General features: G+C 58.6%; 1 protein-coding gene across 3 annotated transcripts in view; it reads right to left on the reverse strand.

Moving 5' to 3' along the window:
- Positions 1-18,004, reverse strand: part of ADCK5 (aarF domain containing kinase 5) — a 19,358-nt gene extending 1,354 nt beyond the window's left edge. The window contains exons 1-9 of one of the 3 annotated variants that reach the window (XM_080800778.1): positions 17,876-18,004; positions 7,128-7,231; positions 6,097-6,246; positions 1,215-1,290; positions 869-970; positions 633-773; positions 434-547; positions 194-325; positions 43-126 (exon numbers count right to left, since the gene is read on the reverse strand). In XM_080800778.1, the coding sequence (XP_080656904.1) occupies positions 43-126; positions 194-325; positions 434-547; positions 633-773; positions 869-970; positions 1,215-1,290; positions 6,097-6,246; positions 7,128-7,231; positions 17,876-17,887 (915 nt within the window). In that variant the 5' untranslated portion in view covers positions 17,888-18,004. Of the gene's footprint in view, positions 1-42; positions 127-193; positions 326-433; positions 548-632; positions 774-868; positions 1,070-1,214; positions 1,291-6,096; positions 6,247-7,127; positions 7,232-17,875 lie in introns of all 3 variants that reach the window. The other 2 variants (XM_080800777.1, XM_080800776.1) reach the window with 2 other exon arrangements.
- Positions 18,005-18,249: the final 245 nt, after the last annotated feature.

The raw sequence follows: 18,249 nt of genomic DNA on the forward strand, positions 1-18,249 counted from the left end.
TGTCACCTCCCCGCCCCTGCCCTCCTCGCCCACGGCACTCACATCCTCCGCCGCCAGCCCCATGCCTTTGATGGCCTCCACGTCGTTGACCTTGCAGCCGTCACAGAACTCGGCCGTCAGCACGCGCTGGGAGAGAGCAGGTGGCTGAGCTTGGCCGGGCTGTGCGTTCCCACCCCGGAGGGGCCCAGCCCACCTTGCTGCACGCGTCCCAGTGCACACGGGGGACCACGACGTAGCGGAAATGCCGCAGCTCCCGGGCACAGCGCTCGGCGTTCCGGCCCTCGTTCTCGAAGTCCAGCTCCTGGGCCAGGGTGCCCTTCAGGTCCTGGGGGCCACATGGGCAAGTGAGGGTCCGGCTTGGGGACCGGCTCACCGCAGCAGGTGGCGTGCGGCCCCCCCCGCGTGCTCCGGCCCGCCTCCGGGCGGTGCTTACCTGGAGGACCCAGCTGAAGCCGAAGCTGGGATGCATGAGCTCGACGAGCCGGAGCAGCAGCTCCAGCGTGTGCACGTCCCCCTCGAAACGGTCCCGCAGGTCGATGTACTGCACCTGCGTTGGCGAGGCCGCGGGGAGGACCTGGGGCCGCCGGCACCGCCCCAGACCCTGCCGCAGCGCGGGGCAGGCCCCAGCATACCTTCACGGCCACCTCGGTGCCGTCGTGCAGCGTGGCTCGGTGCACCTGGGCCAGGCTCGCGGCGGCGATGGGCTGGTAGTCGAACTCCCGGAAGAGCTTGTGGGGCAGGGCCTGGAAGTCCTCGAGGAACAGCTCGTCCACCTGGCAGGGGGGCGGGGGGTTCGCGGAGCAGCCGGCGGAGTGGCGGCAGGGGAGGCTGCCAGACTGCCCAGCCCCCAACCCACAGCAGGGCTCACCTCCTGGACGCCACGCGTGAGGGCCTGGTCCTCCAGCACGCGCAGAGTCCTGATGTACTCCGGGGGCAGCAGGTGGTTGAAGGAGCACAGCCCCTGGCCCAGCTTCACATAGAGGCCCCCGTTGCTGATGGCCCCGGCAACCAGGGCGTCAGCCGCCCGCTGGTGACACGCAGACATCACCTCCAAGTACCCCAGGCTGTTCTGACCACAGGCATGGAGGGAAGGGATGGGGGCAGGCGGGCAGCACCTCAGCGCCCCAGCACCCACCTTCATCTAGTGTGTCACTGTCCCCCCTCCGCCCCCAGCGTGAGGCCTTGCCCCCTGTGGCGAGGGTGCAGGGACAAACCTCTTCCACCCCTCGCAGGATGACGTTTGTGCACCACCAGTAGTCCAGGGAGATCTGCAGGCCTATCCTCAGAGACCTGTTGGCAGAGGCTGCCTTCAGCACCCCCGAGGCACGGGGCCCCGGAGCCGTCCCACCCCTGCCCCAGACCACTGGCCCCAAACCGAGCAGGTGCCAGGGCTGCCGGGCTTCCAGGCTGGACCGGGAGGGAGAGGACAGGCTCCGGTCTAGCTTCCTTACTCAGCACCGCCAGCAGGGCAGTTTCAGCTCCTGGTCTACACAATGGGCAGCCTGTGTCCACACCGCTCCTGTGCCTGAACGTGCAGCAGTGAGCACCCGGGACAGACGGGGGTGGGGCCTCAGGCCCTCACAACCAGGCCCGGCTTCTTCCTCATTCTCACAGCACCTAGGGTCTGTGCAGCGGTGAGGGCTAGTGAGCTGGCAGCTGTCACCAGCTCCCTTGTGCAGACGTGGTGTCGCTCCCGGGTCTGCGCTGCCGGCCCAGCAGAGCCCCCGGGCGCACTCCACATGGCCGAGGACAGCAGCCTCCCAGCGGCTGGATCCCAGAGCAGGGCTCCCAGTGTCTCCACAGTGCCGGGGGCCCGGGCCCCTCCTTACGTTGGCAAGGGCACACGCGCGCTCCCTGCGGCCCGGGCTATAGACAGGCCGCCTGGGTCTGGAGAGGGAAGGAACCAGGGCTGAGTCCAGCCTCCAGCATCACAGACTGCAGACCCCCAGACCTTCATGAGAGGGGTGTAGGGCTCCTGTTCCTCAAGGGAGAAGCCCCGAGGTGACCCGGGGACACTGGTCAAGCCAAACCTCTTCTCTTCCTGCCTCCCATCCACCTCCGCCCCGGGAGGGCCGCAGCGGAAAGGCGGGGAGGAAGAGGCTGCTGGATTCTGGGCGCGTCCGCCTCCCTGCTAGGGTCGAGGCTGCCCACCCCGCCGTCGTGGTGACTGAGCACGCTCGGTGAGGAGGGCAGCCGGGCCTTGTGCTTGCCACGCTGCGCTCCCCAATCAGGCTCCGTCCCGCTCACCCCCATCTGGACCCAGGGAACAAACAGGACGGTCTGTGAAGAGCAGACTGCTGGTCGGCAGGGGAGCAAGGACACGAATTCTCAGAGCTCCCTAGAGGTACCAAGCGGGGGAGGAGGCCGTCCCGCCTTCTTGAGTGACTCAGTCCAAGAGGCAGTGCAAGGTCTGCAAAGGGGCAGGGGTAGTTGCTACGCTCAGTGACTGGCCAAACACGCCATGAAGGGAAGCCAAGGTCCTCCCAGCTGGAGAGAGGAGTTCTGGAAAGGGAGTGGATGAGAATGATCTCTGTGCTGGGAAACAGCCCGTGAATGCAAGGTGTGGTGTGGACGGCTGCAGACAGACACGCGGAAAGGTGTGCGCGCATAGCCCCGCGTCTGAACGGCCCCTCGCTCTCGTCTGCGGAAGAGCCTGGGAGCAGCGAGCACACCGCCGCCCGGCCCGTGGTCCTTAAGACCCCTCGCCATCCCAAGGAACCAGGCTCCCTGGAGAATGGCCGAGTCCAGGCCTGGGAAAGAACAAGACAGGGTTTCTGAGTGCACGGAGGGACGGAATGCTCCAGAAGCGGAGACACTGCAAATGGACCCGGGCTGGGAGTTAGAACGACAATCCAAAGACGTGACGCCAAAATCTAGGCTCGGTGTAGTGTCTCCAGCTCCACTATTCGAGATGTCTTACAGTAAGATGCCAGAGACAAAACACCCCGCAGGGGCGCCCGGGTGGCTCAGAGGGTTAAGCCTCTGCCTTCGGCTCAGGTCATGATCTCAGGGGCCTGGGATCGAGTCCTGCATCGGGCTCTCTGCTCAGCGGAGAGTCTGCTTCACCCTCTCTCTGCCTGCTTGTGATCTCTCTCTTGGTCAAAAAAAAACCCCAAAAAACTTGGAAATTAAGAAAGGATCACAAAGGCTAAAGCCAGAACAGTCAGCAACAAGGAAACAACTGATGTCAACGGAGAGCAGCGACCCCTACAATCAGTAAGAGACCCCTGAGTACAGACGGATACGAGTAAGTGGGGAGAAGAGAGAGTTTCCTACCTGCAGAATGGCAGGTAGCAGCCGTGCAGCAACTAAGCGAGCAAAGCCACGATTTGGGGGCCGGGGTGGGAATGAACTCACTCGGAAGCCCTGGGAGGCACTGGGCCAGTGGGCAGCGGGGAGCAGGGACCACCGCGAACATCGCTCCGAGAAGAGTGGCCCGGACAGACCGCCGCCCCGGGGGCAGAACCGCCGCAAACAGCACCAACTGAACGCGCCTGCGCACGCTGCTCAGATCCAGACGGAGGGGCCTTCTACAGAAGGGGTCACCAACATGCTTCCTGACAAAGTGGGACGGCAAAGATTTTGCTGAGCCCTAGGCCTGCCCCCAGCTGCTGCAGTGAGAGCCAGCAGCTGCCAGCGACACGCAGAGCGGACAAGACCACGGGCCCAAGGAAGCATACGCATCGCGTGGCAGCAGCCAAATTTGGCCACGATTTGCTGACCCCGTTGTCCAACATCACTGGCCTGTGAGCCTCCCAAGGGGTCAAGGTCCCTGTGTGGTGAAGAATTAACTTCAGCCAGAAGGGCCTGGCCTGTGCCCCAGCTCCTGGCAGGTGGCCTGTGAACACCCCCATCTCCTGAGTGACAGGAGTGTCCGGATTGGTGGCGGGCAGGGACAGCACACACTGACGATGTGCTCAGACCGTCGCGCTCAGAGATCAGCCCAGCTGGGGGCAGCGACAGGGACTGGACACAGTTTAGTTGGAGGCCCATGATTCAGTCTTGCCCAGAAAGAGGGTCCCGTGGAAAACGTGCACGCAAAGCTCCCAGAACCACCCGGACGCACGGCAGCACGGCAGCGACAGGGCAGGTCTCTGAGGATATGGAAACCCTGAATCTGGGGCTCTCCCTGTGCATCTCTTCCTTGGGCTCTTTCTGATTTGTCTCTTGTTTGCTGGGAGAACAGCTCAATCCAGAGTGCGGCACCTTCCTGAGTCCTATGATTCGGCCCAGGGAGCCATCGAAACTGACAGCCCTGGGCCCACATGGGGGTCTGGGGGGCCATGCCTGACCCCAGGTTTAGCCATAAGAACCAAGGAGACACTATTCTAGACCGCAGGAAATTAGAGGTGGGCCTGGTACGCGATCCTGGTGACAGGTAGATGAGCTTAGGAAGTTAGAGGCTCATAGCGTACCGGTGTCCTGACGGTGCTCATGGAGAACGTCCTTGTTTAGGAAAGACACCCCAGCTTACGGGGCAATGGTGTACACTGACAACTCCTCTGTAGGCATTTCAGGAAGAAAAAAGTTCTTTTGTCTAATTCCTACAACTTTTCTGGACATTTAAAACTGTGTCCAAAAAAAGAAAAAAGACCACAGGTTTCTGAAAAGCTACGACTGAATAAGGGGCGGGGGTGGGAAAGCGAGGCCTCGACCCGACTTCCCACCGCTCACCTCTGAGCCTTCACTCACACGGGACCGGACGTGTTCTGATCTCCGCTCTCCTGCAACGGAAGGCGCGCCCAACCCCCGGGGGTGGCGGGGGGGGGGGGAGCCAGCCCTGCCCTACTCCCTGGCTGCACTCCGGCCTCCCCCAGATTCGATGCCCCTGACTCAGGAGGCCCTGTGGTCACCCTGTGTCTGTCCTGGCAATGGCTGGAGCTTACAGTAGACAAGAACATGTTGGGAAGAGAACAGTTCCAGCTCCCTCCCTCCAATCCCAGCCCAGCCTCTGAAAGCAAGCTGTGAAAATACACTTTCTCGGGGCGCCTGGGTAGCTCTGGGTGGTGCCTGGGTTAAAGCCTCTGCCTTTGGCTCAGGTCACGGTCTCAGGGTCCTGGGATTGAGCCCCGCATCGGGCTCTCTGCTCAGCGGGAGCTGCTTCCCCGCACCCCCCACCCCCGCCTCTCTGCCTGCCTCTCTGCCTACTTGTGATCTCTATCTGTCAAATAAATAAATAAATCTTTAAAAAAAAAAAAAAATGGAGAGCTTGTTTTGTCCTCATGGCAGAAAGTGGTCAAGCATTCAGCCATTCACCCGATCACGGTCTCCATTAGCACAAATCTCAGCGAAGTTTCTGGCTAAGTGCCCGAAGGCCTTAGTAAGGCCTAAGCATTCCCTTGAGAGCCGGACCAGGGTTGGGAGGCTGCAGGCGCGCAGAGCTGGAGGCCCCCAGCCCGCAGCTGCCCGGAGCAAGGCCGCATGCGAGCCGCCTCCCAGGGCAGCAGTGTGCGAACCCCAGCCCAGCCCAGCGGTGGGTTTGGCTTAGACTGAGTTTTCACTCAAAGCCAAGAACTGGTCCTCAGGATTTCCTGGCTGTAGGAATTCCCAGATCTGACCAACGGCAGAAACGTCTGTCCGAGGGGCTCCGACAGGAAGATCAGCCGCACCCCCGGAATCTAGCACTGGTAGGTGAGGGAGCCTGAGAAGGGCCTTCAGTTTAAGGCACCCTCGATATTAGTGACCAGACACTGTCCGTCTCTAGTCCAGTCCACGGGGAGTGGAGGAGGGTTGGCAGCCCTCCCGCCCGAGCCCCCGAGCCCTCTAGATGCCCACTCTCCTTGGGGGAGTGGAGGTGAGAAAAAGAGGAGGAAGGGGAAGAGGAGGAGGAGGCAGCTGCCCGCCTGCCCACAGCCGGCAGAAGCCGGACCAGCTCTCTGCCCTCCAAGGCTGATCTGCAGGGTCTGGAAGAGGCCGCGGCCCGGGTACACGGCTCGTCAGCACCACGTCCCTGCGGCAGCACTGGAGGGTCTGGAAGGCAGCTTGGAAGATTCCAGCAAAACCCTGCAGCCCCTCCCAGCCCCAGCTCAGGCTCCACACATCTCAGGACAGGACTGGCTGGGGGAGAAAGACGTCCCATGCCCCCACCCCTCCTACCTGCCGAAGCGCCCTACACCGTCCACTACGAGCCTCATCCTTCTCTTCTCCTGAGGCTCTGCTGTGAGGTAGCGGGCCCCAAGGAGCAGGGGGACCCCCAGCACCGTGGCAGAGAGCACCTTCCTCCACAGGGGCTGGGGTCTGTGGGACCTGGAGGGAGACAGAGGCGTGTGGTGCGGGTTACTTCCTGTCCGGCCCCTGGGCCAGGGCTCTGCTGGCCTCTGCTCCCCACGGCCCGCGGGGCCCTCACGGCTGGGGTCCGGCCCACCCTGGGGAGCTGCAGCTGTACCGGAAGCCTCTGCAGGCGACACTGGGTCCAGAGGCCCGCGTGCTCACCAGCGTGTTCCCAGTCACCTAGCCTAAGCCCCACAGACTCCCTGGACGCCAGGCTCCAAGAGCCTGTGAGCAGGAAAGCAGCTCACAGGCAGAGCTGAGAGCCCCACCGGACAGGCCTGCGCTGCGCGAGCCACCGTCACCCTGATGACGCCCAAGCGAACTGCCAAGTGCCAGGACGGCAGAGCCGGGCAAGATGCGTGGGGGACAGGGATGAAGGGGAGAGCCCGACAGGAGCCCGGCATCGAGTGCGGGCTCAAGTAACTCACTGCAGCCCGCCAGGCCTGAGTCTGGCCTCCTGACGCCTTCCGCCTCACTCCCACGCTGTCCTGCCCACTGGCCTCAGGCCTGGAACCCTCCTGCCTCCAGTTCTCGCTACTTCTACAGCTTGTTTTGGCCCCAGCCACAGCGGCCAGGCCTTCTGCACACACTGAGCCAGCGACTGTCTTCCCAGAGCACACAGCTCTAGCCGCCGCGTGCTCCTGCCGCTGCCGTCAGAGAGTCCCGCCCCGAGAGGACGTCCCCGGCCGGGGCAGGGCGCTGGCAACTCCAGGCCACCACACGGAGGAGCAGACGCATCTGTCGTGCCGGCGGAAGCACAGTGAAGTCCAGCCTTGGGCCCCACGAGACAGGTCTTCCATCCCCGCCTGGCAAGAGGCCTGGGCCACAGAGGGCACCCAGGGCTGCGGGGAACTCACCACCTTGCAGGCAGGACCCGGAGGTTTCTCCTGGAGAGGGCAGCAGGGGCCAGCCGGGGGGCCCGGCTCTGCAGCAGGGCAGAGTGGAAGCGGCAGAGCTGTGACTGCAAAGGGAACAAACGGCACAGGGTCACCCCGGTCCCGAGCTGAGGGGCGAGCAGCACCTCCCAGGGCCCCAATATGTCACCAATGCCGGTCAGCACTCGCGGGGCCTGTGCTCAGGGCCAGGCCCACACATTCGCTCCGGGAATGCAAGGACGAGCCCACCTCCGGGGAGCAAGGCCGAGATCCAAGCATGACACGCGCGCAGGCAAGGCCACACTGTCCGCACCAGGAGCCTCTGCCTCGAGGCACCGTGACGGGCCACGAGAAACAGCCCGCCTCCACGCGCCCCTGCTGTTCCTGCCTCGGACCCTCTCCTGGTGGCCCCGGGACCTCTTGCTGACTGTCCTTCTGCTGCTTAGCCCACTGACCAGTAGCCTCAGGAAGTCATTCTGAATTTCCAAAGATGTGTAATGTTTAATGACACAATCAGAAAGATGTCAGACTCTCGGCCGGCGGCGGCAGAAGCAGTAAAAGGACCCTGTGCTGGTGGTTGCTCTGAAAACACCTGCTAGGACGCCAGCGGCAGAGACACGGCAGAGGGCAGGGAAGGCCGAGCGGAAGACGTGCCACAGCCGCCACGAGGACCACAGGGACCGCTCAGCGTGCTGGTCTGTTTCAGCGACCACGGAAGCATCACGGTCCTCCTACGCTTTCAGACAACCTTGGTCTCCCAATCTTATTTGAATTATGGGGTCTTATGAGGTCTTTTTTTTTTTTTTTTAAAGATTTTATTTATTTATTTGACAGACAGAGATCTCAAGTAGGCAGAGCAGCAGGCAGAGAGAGGGGAAAGCGGGCTCCCCCCTGAGCAGAGAGCCCGATGCGGGGCTCGATCCCAGGACCCTGGGACCATGACCTGAGCCGAAGGCAGAGGCTTTAACCCACGGAGCCACCCAGGCGCCCCTCTTATGAGGTCTTTAACCACAAACTGCCAACTGCAATTCCCTTTATAGAGAAAAAAAGGTCATGTATAGTAACGACCCACGGCGCAGATGTTAACATTATTACCGCGAACCCTGAACCAAAAACAGAACTGGCTTTCCGATCATTTTCTGGCCAAAGCACACAGCCCTGACGACAATTTCAAGGACTGCAAAACAACACAAAAGTCAAAGGAAAAGCTCCATGACCTATGTCCCAAGAGGAGAACACAGGCTGACAGAAAACCTCTGCTCGGCGAGGCCACACACAGTGAACGCAGATCCTCGAGGAAACCCCACAGAGGCGAGAAAGGCGCCACAGGCAGAGCCGTGGGCTTCTGTGCGAGAGGGCAGGCCGGCGCGGCGCCCCTGCTGCCCTCTGGCCTGCGACCGGCTTGGCCATGGGCACGCGGCTCTGTGCAAGGCTCCGCGGCACAAGCCCAGAGGATGGGCGTCTGTAACCGCAGACACCCGGTGACAGCCGCTCAGAACATCAGTGACGGCCTGCAGTACTTGGGGGGGGGGCAGTCTGGGCTGGGATCTCAAGGGTCTGTGACCACGAGCACGGGCGCCAGAGGGACAGCCTTGTGTGCGCCACGCCCCCCCCTCAGATGCCTCTGTCCAGGCTCCATCCGCCCCGCCTGTTCTTCTCAAGGCCTGCAGCACCCCCCCCCCCCCACCGTACTCCTCCCGAGCCCGCTCTTCTACCGCACGTTCCCCTCCCACAAACCCTGCCGGAGATGCCCCAGGCTGGTGCTGGAGAGCCTGGGAGCACTGGGATTCCATCCCACCCCGGCTGCCTGGTCCTCCGGCCTGTGAGAGCTGTGCTGTGATTCTGCTCTTCTCAAGAAGACGACAAGCCCACTGTGTAAGAACTGGAGCTCAGCCCTCACTGTCCATGACCCTGAGCACGTCTGCCAAGTGGATCCAGGGTGCAAGGACCCTCTCAACAGCCTGGCCTCTTCAGAAAGTCATCAGGATCCGTGAGTTGGGAACACTGGTGCTGGGCACAGCCACTTATCAATTCTCTGGTTCTATAAACACTTGCAAAGTTTTAAAAAGATTTATTTGAGAGAGAGAGGAGACAAGCAGGCTCCCCGCTAAGCGAGAAGCGTGATGGGGACTCGATCCCAGGACCCTGAGATCATGACCTGAGCCAAAATCAAGAACTGAATGCTTACTACCTTCGGTGCAGGTCATGATCCCAGGGTCCTGGGATCAAGTCCCACATTGGGCTCCCTGCTCAGCCGGGAGCGTGCATCACCCTCTCCCTCTGCCTCTCCCCCTGCTCATGCTCGCTCACTCACTCAAAAAAAAAAGGGAATCAGACAACCACTGAGCCACCCAGGTGCCCCAATGTTTGCAATTTTTTATAACAATAAGTTAAAACACAATCACAGGAAAAAAGTTGTCACTTGGGAGGCTAGAGAAACAAGAGCCCAGGCACACCTCAGGCGGCAGGAAGGCTCCTATGAACACAGTCCGGGGACAACACTCTAGTCAGAATGCGGCAAGTGTGGGAGCTCCTGTTCACAGCCCCGGCGAGATGAAGCTGTGTGAGAATGACCTTGTTAGGGGATGCACGTTGAAATGTTTAGAGGTTGAGTCAAAACGTCTGCAACTTACTTTCAAATGGTCCAATAACAACAACAACAACAAAAAAAAAATATATATATATATATATATATATATTTTTTTTAAAAGACTTTATTTGACGGACAGAGACACCGAGAGAGAGGGAACACAAGCAGGGGGAGTGTGAGAGGGAGAAGCAGGCTTCCTGCTGAGCAGGGAGCCCGATGTGGGGCTCGATCCCGGGACCCTGAGATCATGACCTGAGCAGAAGACAGATGCCTAACCACTCAACCTCCCAGGTGCCCCCAAAATATGTGGTTTCAAATAGAAATAGGAACAACTACAGCAAGACACTCATAGCGCGTGGTCGCAGGCGATGGGCATCTGCACCGTTAGCTACATGCGACCATTCTCTAAGCTTGTCCCTGCATTTTTTAAAAAAGATTTTTATTTATTTATTTGACAGAGAGAGATCACAAGTGGGCAGAAAGGCAGGCAGAGGGAGAGAGGGAAACAGGCTCCTCGCCGAGCAGGGAGCCCGATGTGGGGCTCGATCCCAGGACCCTGAGATCATGAACTGAGCTGAAGACAGACGCTTACCCACTAAGTCACCCAGGTGCCCCCTTGTCCCTGTATTGAATGTTCTTACGATCTAAGTCAACAGGCATCTGCTAGGCTATGACAAGTCCCAGTCGGAAGGCGGCCCTGTTTTACTGTCCCATTGTTTCCTTTATAGACGTACACAGTGTTGCAATCACATAACCTTTGTATCGTTCCATAAAAGTAAATGACTGAGCTATGACTCCCTAACCTGACAAAGTCTGACACAGGCCATTGCTTTTACCGCCTTCCCCAGCTTCAAATACTTTAGTACGTTGTCAATTCTATCAGCAATAATCGCGCCTCGGATAAACCTCATTGGCTACGATAGTGCCACTGCGCAAAGCTACGTTGTCAATTCTATTTTTTAACCTTCCTCACTTTTATATTATTGTCAGATATTTGTAAGTTGCTTTTGTTTTTTGTTTTTTGAGTGGGGGAGAGAGAGGGAGGACATGGAAGGGGCAGAGGGAGAGGGAGAGAATCTTAAGCAGGATCCATGCCCAGTGCAGAGCCTGACATGGGGCTTGATCTTGCCACCCTGAGATCACGACCTGAGCCAAAATCAAGTCAGATGGTCAACCAACTGAGCCACCCAGGCGGCCCTATTTTAAGTTTTTATTTTCCTCCAGCACAGTCAACGTGCATGTTATGTGAGTGTGTGACACAGTGACTCAACACTTCTAACACCACCTGGTGCCCATTGCCAGTGCCGTCCTTGACCCCCAGTCCTGTTTCCCATCCCGCCACCCTCCTCCCCTCCAGCGACCTCCATTCTCTAGACTGAAGAGTCTGGTTCCTGCTTTGTCTCTCTCTTTTGTTTTTCCTTTTGCTCATTTGTCTCTCAGATCCCCCCTGGGAGACCACTGAGCCACATGTGGCATTTGCCCTTCTCTGACTTAGTTCGCTTCCCAGCACTATTCTCCAGCTCCGTCCGTGCTGCTGCAAACAGCAAGACTCCGTTCCTTTCTATGGCTGGAGAACATTCCACTGCACACACACCACGTCCTCTTCATCCATTCACCACTCGATGGGCACCTGGGCTGCTTCCACAATTTGGCTACTGTTGATAATGCTGCTATAAACAAAGGGGGGCACGTACCCCTCTGAATGCGTGGTTTTGTATTTTGGGGGTAAGCAGCTAGTAGTGCAAATGCTGGGTCATAGGGTGGCTCTATTTTTAACTGCTTTTTTTTTTAAGATTTTATTTACTTATTTGATAGAAAGAGATAGGGAGAGGGATCATAAGCACAAGGAGCTGGGGATGGAGAAGCAGGCCGCCCGCTGAGCAGGGAGCCTGACACAGGGCTCGATCCCAGGACCCCGGGACCATGACCTGAGCCAAAGGCAGACGCCTAATGATGGAGCCACGCAAGCACCCTGATGTTTAACTTTTTGAGGAACCGCCACACTGTTCTCCCGCAGGGCTACGCCAGCTCGCCTTCCTGCCAGCGGTGTAAGAGAGCGCCCAGGAAGGTGGCGTTGTGACGATGAGGCAGCTAGGGCAGGGCGGGGCCTCTCACCGAGGGCAACCATGTGCCCAAGACACCGGGCACTGTCTGGAGACACTCTTGGTTGTCACGACCTGGATAAAGGGGTCCTCTTGGCATTGAGTGGGTGGAGACCAGGGACACTGTCCAAGAGCAGACAGTGCCCGGGATGACCCTGGCCTAGAGACTCAGGGCGAGCCAAGGCTGAGAAGGGGCAGACTAGGAACGCAGACTTCTGAGCCTGGAACTGGAACGCAGGTTCCCGCAGGCACTAGCTGTCCAGCGAGGGCAGGCTACCTCCCTCGCGATACCTCCCTTCCACTGTCTATAAAGCTTGGACCACTGTACTAGTAAGGTACGGGTCAAGTGAACATTCGCAAAACCCTCCACACAGTGCCCAGCCCACACGCCAGGCAGATGAGCACGCTGAGGCCATTCTAGGGTCAAGGAGCAGCTACTCCCCACAGCCCTCCCGCTCACCGCACCAGCCGCCTGCTGGTCCCTAGGCCCTTCCTCTCCTGCCAACGCCCCGCCCCCAGAAGCCCGCCCCACCCAACACGCACAAGCCCACATGCTAGATTCAACTGAACTATTTATGTGGAAAGATAATCAGCTCCCCATTGCTTTTTCAGAAGGAAAACGAGCGTTTAGTCCAGAAGAGAAGAGACTATTTCCGACGCGTGGACAACTCTGAGGGGTCCCGTGCGGAACACGGAGACGTGCTCCACGTAGCAGCGGCAGGAGGCAGCAGCGAGGGGAGGATGGCGAGGTCGGCCGGGCAACTCCGGGGCGCTCACGGATTCCTGCAGAAGCTCACTGCCCCAGACCAAGAAGGAAAATGGCCAAAGCTGACCGGCGATTATTCTGAGACGCGAGCCTTCACAAGGTAGGGACAGGAAAGATCCACGCGCTGTTCTAGCTGACAAGCCGGAGGGGGAGCAAAAGGCTCCCGATTCTGAGGCCGCGAGCACCGAGGCCGCAGCAAGGCCGGCAGGGAACGAAACGTGCCAGGGCCCAGGCACGGCTGCCCTAAGACCACAGGCTAAACCCAGTGTCACAAGACCCCCAGCCCCTCCAGGTGCCCATGAGGGCCGAGCAGGAGCGGCTGGCCTCGTGTTCTTTCACAGAGGAGCGCGCTGACTCTCAATCATTTCACCCTAAGGCACGAGGCTCGGCGCCGCCACAAGCCTCACGGGCGGCAAGGCCAGAAAGGTAACCGGCCGCAGCCCCCAGCACCAGTTCCTGCTTTCTCAGCAGGCTCTGCAGCGGTAAGGACTCCGCTGCATCTCACCATCCCCCAAGGCACTTCCCAGCACCGAGTGACTCTCACTCACACTCCCGTAATAAAGGTCCCTCTGGTTGAACCTGGACAGTCTACGCAGCACCAGGCCCAGCCCTAATCCCCAGGCTGCCGTCCTGCCCGGAGGGGCCTTCACCAGAACCCGAATTCCCCAGGCCCGTTGCTTATCCCCCCACCCACCTCTGCAAGCTGTGCCTGTGTCCACCAGACTGCAGGGCCCACCTCTCCGTCATCTCTGTGCTTCCAGGACCTAGTGCCATGCTTGTTACATAAAGCGGGAAGCCCAGGAAGGCCGGCTGAACTCAGATAAACGGTGACGGGATGAACCAGAACCCCACGCGGCCCAACCCTGGCTGCCAGGTGGGCAACAAGGAGGCCGCGGTGCGCACGCCAGGCCGGCAGCCCTTGCGGCAGCCCAGCTCTGCACAGCGCTCCAAGGTCAAGGCCTCATGCTGACAACTCCAGAGCCCCCACCAGGGTCCACAGGCCCATTCAAGTACCTGGCTCCTTCCAGTGTTCCTCAAACTAGCCCCATCATCCAAGAGACATCCCCAAAGCCCAAAGAAGTCACATGTCTATACATATGGGACAGAATCTATAGTCAGATCTTCCAGAAACCAGTCCAGGGCAATTTCCAGCACGGAACTCAAATCACACCCAGAGCTTAAGCACCAGAGCGTGCTAGCAAACAGGCCAAGAGAGAGCTGTGGGTCCCCAGGCTGCTCCCCCACGTACCAGTGCCTTCTCACTAGGACGACCCCATGCCCTGCCTGGCTTGGGACAGCCCTAGCTTACACTTGTCTCTGCACCCACCACCTCAAAGCCTTCCAGTCTGGACGAGATGAAATGGGCCTTCTGTACCCCAGCCTCTCGTGGGGAACACGCGAGTGTGTGCACAGCTTGCCTGCAGAAACAGAGTGCTCTCACCTGGGACTCGGCTAGCAACCTATAAAGTAGGAAAAAAAAAAAGGCTCTGAGTAGCGACAGTCAAACAGGTATCACAAAGGTCACCAACAGGCTGAGCTAGGGCGTCCCTCCGCCCTGTCGGTTACACAGAGCACATTAGGGAACGAAAGGTCACTGCCGACAACCCAGCCCACAGCTCCAAGCAGCACACGCTGCGTCTCGCGCTGAGGCCCAAACTAGAACGACAGAGGTGACAAGAACCAGGGCTGCTTCCTGGCAGGGTCAGCCGCCCTCCACACTCTAGCAGGAGAGGAATCCAAGGCACAGAAATGTTCCCACAGGTAGAAAATGAGCCCGGGAATCCGGGCCCAGGAGAGGTGGCCCAGGGGACTACGAATACCCGGCCCTTTTCTCTTCCGAGGCTCTACGACCCTCTGGGCACCAGTCAGGACTCAGAAGCGCACTGGGCCCGGCTCCACATACCAGGCGGGAGCAGTTTCTTCAGCGGGAGCTAAAACCTGCAGCCTGCTCCTTAGGGTAGTGGGGAGGGTTAAGTGATCAATTATGTGCAGACATTTTGTAAGCTGTCCAGTGCTGTGCTACAGGCCAATCTGGGGCCTGTCTGCCTGGTTCTCACACGAACTCTGCCTCACCGTTGTGGGACGCAGCTGCTCTTTGCAACCCACAAAAATGAACAGAAATGCATCTGTACGTACGTGGAAAACCCAAAAGACTCCACCCCAAAACTGCTAGAACGCACACAGGAATTTAGCAGCGTTGCAGGATATATAAAATCAATGCACAGCAATCAGCTGTACTGTATACACTAGCAATGAGACAGAAGGAAGGGAAATTAAGGAGTTGATCCCATTTACAATTACACTGAAAACCATAAGTTAGCTAGGAATAAACCTAACCAAAGAGGTAAAGGATCTGTATTCAGAAAAATATAAAGGGGCACGGGGGTGGTGCAGTGGGTTAAGCCTCTGCCTTCGGCTCAGGTCGTGATCTCAGACTCCCACATCGGGCTCAAGTCCCACATCGGGCTCTCTGCTCGCCAGGGAGCCCGCTACCCCTCTCTCTGCTTGCCTCTCTGCCTGCTTGTGATCTGTCAAGTAAACAAATAAAATCTTTAAAAAAAACCCAAACACTATAGAATAGTCATGAAAGAAATTGAGGAAGACACAAGGAAATGGAAAAACATTCCATGCTCATGGATTGGAAGAACAAATACTGTGATAATGTCTATGCTACCTAGAGCAATCTACACATTCCACGCAATCCCTACCAAGTACCAGCAACATTTTTCACAGAGCTGGAACAAATAGTCCTAATATTTGTCTGGAATCAGAAAAGACCCCCAACAGCCAGAGGAATGTTGAAACAAAACAAAGCAAAACAAAAACAAAAACAAAGCTGGCGGCATCACAATTCCAGACTTCAAGCTCCATTTCAAAGCTGTCATCATCAAGACAGTATGGCGCTGGTACAAAAACAGACACATAGATCAATGGAACAGAATAGAGAGCCCAGAAAGGGACCCAACTCTTTAGTCAACTAGGCTTCGAAAAAGCAGGAAAGAACATTCAACGGAAGGAAGACAGTCCCTTCAACAAATGGTGTTGGGAAAACTGGACAGCCACATGCAGAAGAACGAAACTGGGCCATTTCCTTACACCACACACGAAAATAGACTCAAAATGGATGAAAGACCTCAATGTGAGAAAGGAATCCATCAAAATCCTTGAGGAGAACACAGGCAGCCACCTCTTTGACCGCAGTTGCAGCAACTTCTTCCTAGACACATCGCCAAAGGCAAGGGAAGCAAGAGCAAAAATGAACTACTGGGACTTCATCAAGATCAAAAGCTTTTGCACAGCAATGGAAACAGTCAACAAAACCAAAAGGCAATGACAGAACTGGAGAAGACATGTGCAAACGACATAAAGGGCTAGTATTCAAAATTTACAAAAAACTTATCAAAACACCCAAAGAACAAATAATCCCATCAAGAAATGGGCAGAGGACATGAACAGACGTTTCTGCAAAGAAGACATCCAGATGGCCAACAGACACATGAGAAAGTGCTCCACATCACTCGGCATCAGGGAAATACAAATCCAAACCACAGTGAGATCCCACCTCACACCAGTCAGAATGGCTAAAATAATTATTAAGTCAGGAAATGACAGATGTTGGAGAGGATGCGGAGAAAGGGGTCCCTCCTACGCTGTTGGTGGGAATGCAAGCTGGTGCAGCCACTCTGGAATACAGCATGGAGGGTCCTCAGAAAGTTGAAAATTGAGCCACCCTATGACCCAGCAATCGCACTACTGGGTATTTACCCTAAAGATACAAATGTAGTGATCCGAAGGGGCATGTGCACCCGAATGTTCATAGCAGCAATGTCCACAATAGCCAAACTATGGAAAGAGCCTAGATGTCCACTGACAGATGAAGGGATAAAGAAGAGGTGGTGTATATACACAATGGAATACTATGCAACCATCAAAAGAAATGAAATCTTGCCACTTGCGATGACGTGAATGGAACTAGAGGGTATCATGCTTAGTGAAATAAGTCCGCCGGAGAAAGACAATTATCACACGATCTCCCTGATCTAAGGAATTTGAGAGCCAGGGTGGGGGGTTGTGGGGGAGCAGGGAAGGAAAAAAATGAAACAAGACGGGATCGGGAGGGAGACAAACGGAGGGACTCTTAAGTCTAGGGAACAAACTGAGGGCTGCTGGAGGGGGGCACGGGGTTGCTGGGGGATGGGGTGAGCACGGAACGTTGAATAAGACTGACGAGTCACTGACTAACAGCATGCTCTATGTCCACTAAATCTAAATGAAAAAGACTGTCAGTATCTAAAACCTACAAGGCGAGGCTTCCTAGAAAAATACAAGCCTCGTAGAAACTCTACGTTGAAAATGCTGATGAACCCCCCGTCTCTTCAGCCGAAAACCCTGTGAGGAAAAGGACGGATTCTTGGGCCCAGAGTGGGTGAGAGCGAGTGGGTGGACACCAGCTCTGTTTATTTATTTTTTTTTAATTTGACAGACAGACAGATCACAAGCAGGCGGGGGGAGGGGGGAGGGAAGCAGGCTCCCCGCTGAGCAGGGAGCCGGACGCGGGGGCTCCATCCCAGAACCACGAGATCACGACCTGAGCCGAAGGCAGGCACTTAACCCACTGAGGCCCCCAGCGCCCCAAGGACACCAGGCTTGAAAAGCGGCGTCCTAACTGCACATACAGCACGCGAGGCCCGACCGAGAAACAGAACGGGAAGAGGAGCTGCACTTTCGAGGGCTGGGAGGGCGGCCCAGGGCCGAGCAGAAAAGTCCGGGAAGGCCTGCGAGGGCAGAGACCGCCGGCCCCGCGGCCCGAAGCCCTCGGCTCCGCTCAGAAGCCGCGCGGCAGGGGTCGGCGCCGCACGACGCGGGGGGCGGGGGGCTGCAGGCCGGCGCGGGGAGGCGGGAGCGGGACCCCGGCCCGCGGCGGCCGCTCAGCACGAAGCAGCCAGGGGTCCAAGGAGGACGTGCGCGCCGGAAAGGGGGTCAGCAGGGCGTCCCCGAGGGCATACGATGGGGCAGGTTCCGGTCGCGGCCCCCGGGGCGCGCTCCCTTCGGGGTGTCCCGCCGGTGGAACCCACTGGTCCCAGCGCCGTCCCGGGCTTTCTACCGTGAAGAACGCGGGCTCCGACCGCCTGAAGGACGCCCGCCCCCAGCAGCCCTGGGGTCCCTGACGCGGTCCCGGACGGGGCGGCTCGGGGGTGGCCCCGGGGTTCCGGACGGAGTCTGACGGGGCCTGTGGGAGCGGGCGCCGGGCCGCGCCGGGGGGGGAACTCACCGGCCGCCACATCTTCCAGGCCGCCGCCGCCGGTGCCGGTGCCGCTGCCGCTCCGGCTCCCGCTCCCGGTCGCCGCACCCTCCCGTCGCTCGGCCCAGCAGCCCCTGCGGGGCGGGGGCGCAGTGCGCACGCGCGCCCCGCCCCGCCGGCAGTGGGCGGGGCCCGGAGGCCACGCCCGTCCTACCGGCGTCCGCGGCGGAACAGCGCCCCCTGGCGGCCGCCGCAGCCTAGCTTTGGGGCTGGGACGGCGCGCCCTGCGTCCACTCCCGCCGGCGACGCCGGGTCCAGTCCTCAGCGCCGCTCTGGGGTGGGCGTCTGCTCCTCCCGGATGGAAGCCGAGGCTCGGGGGGGTCAGCTCGCTGGCTCCCCGGGAG

This window comes from Martes martes (assembly GCF_963455335.1).
Source record: "Martes martes genome assembly, chromosome: 4".
Taxonomy (NCBI): domain Eukaryota; kingdom Metazoa; phylum Chordata; class Mammalia; order Carnivora; family Mustelidae; genus Martes; species Martes martes.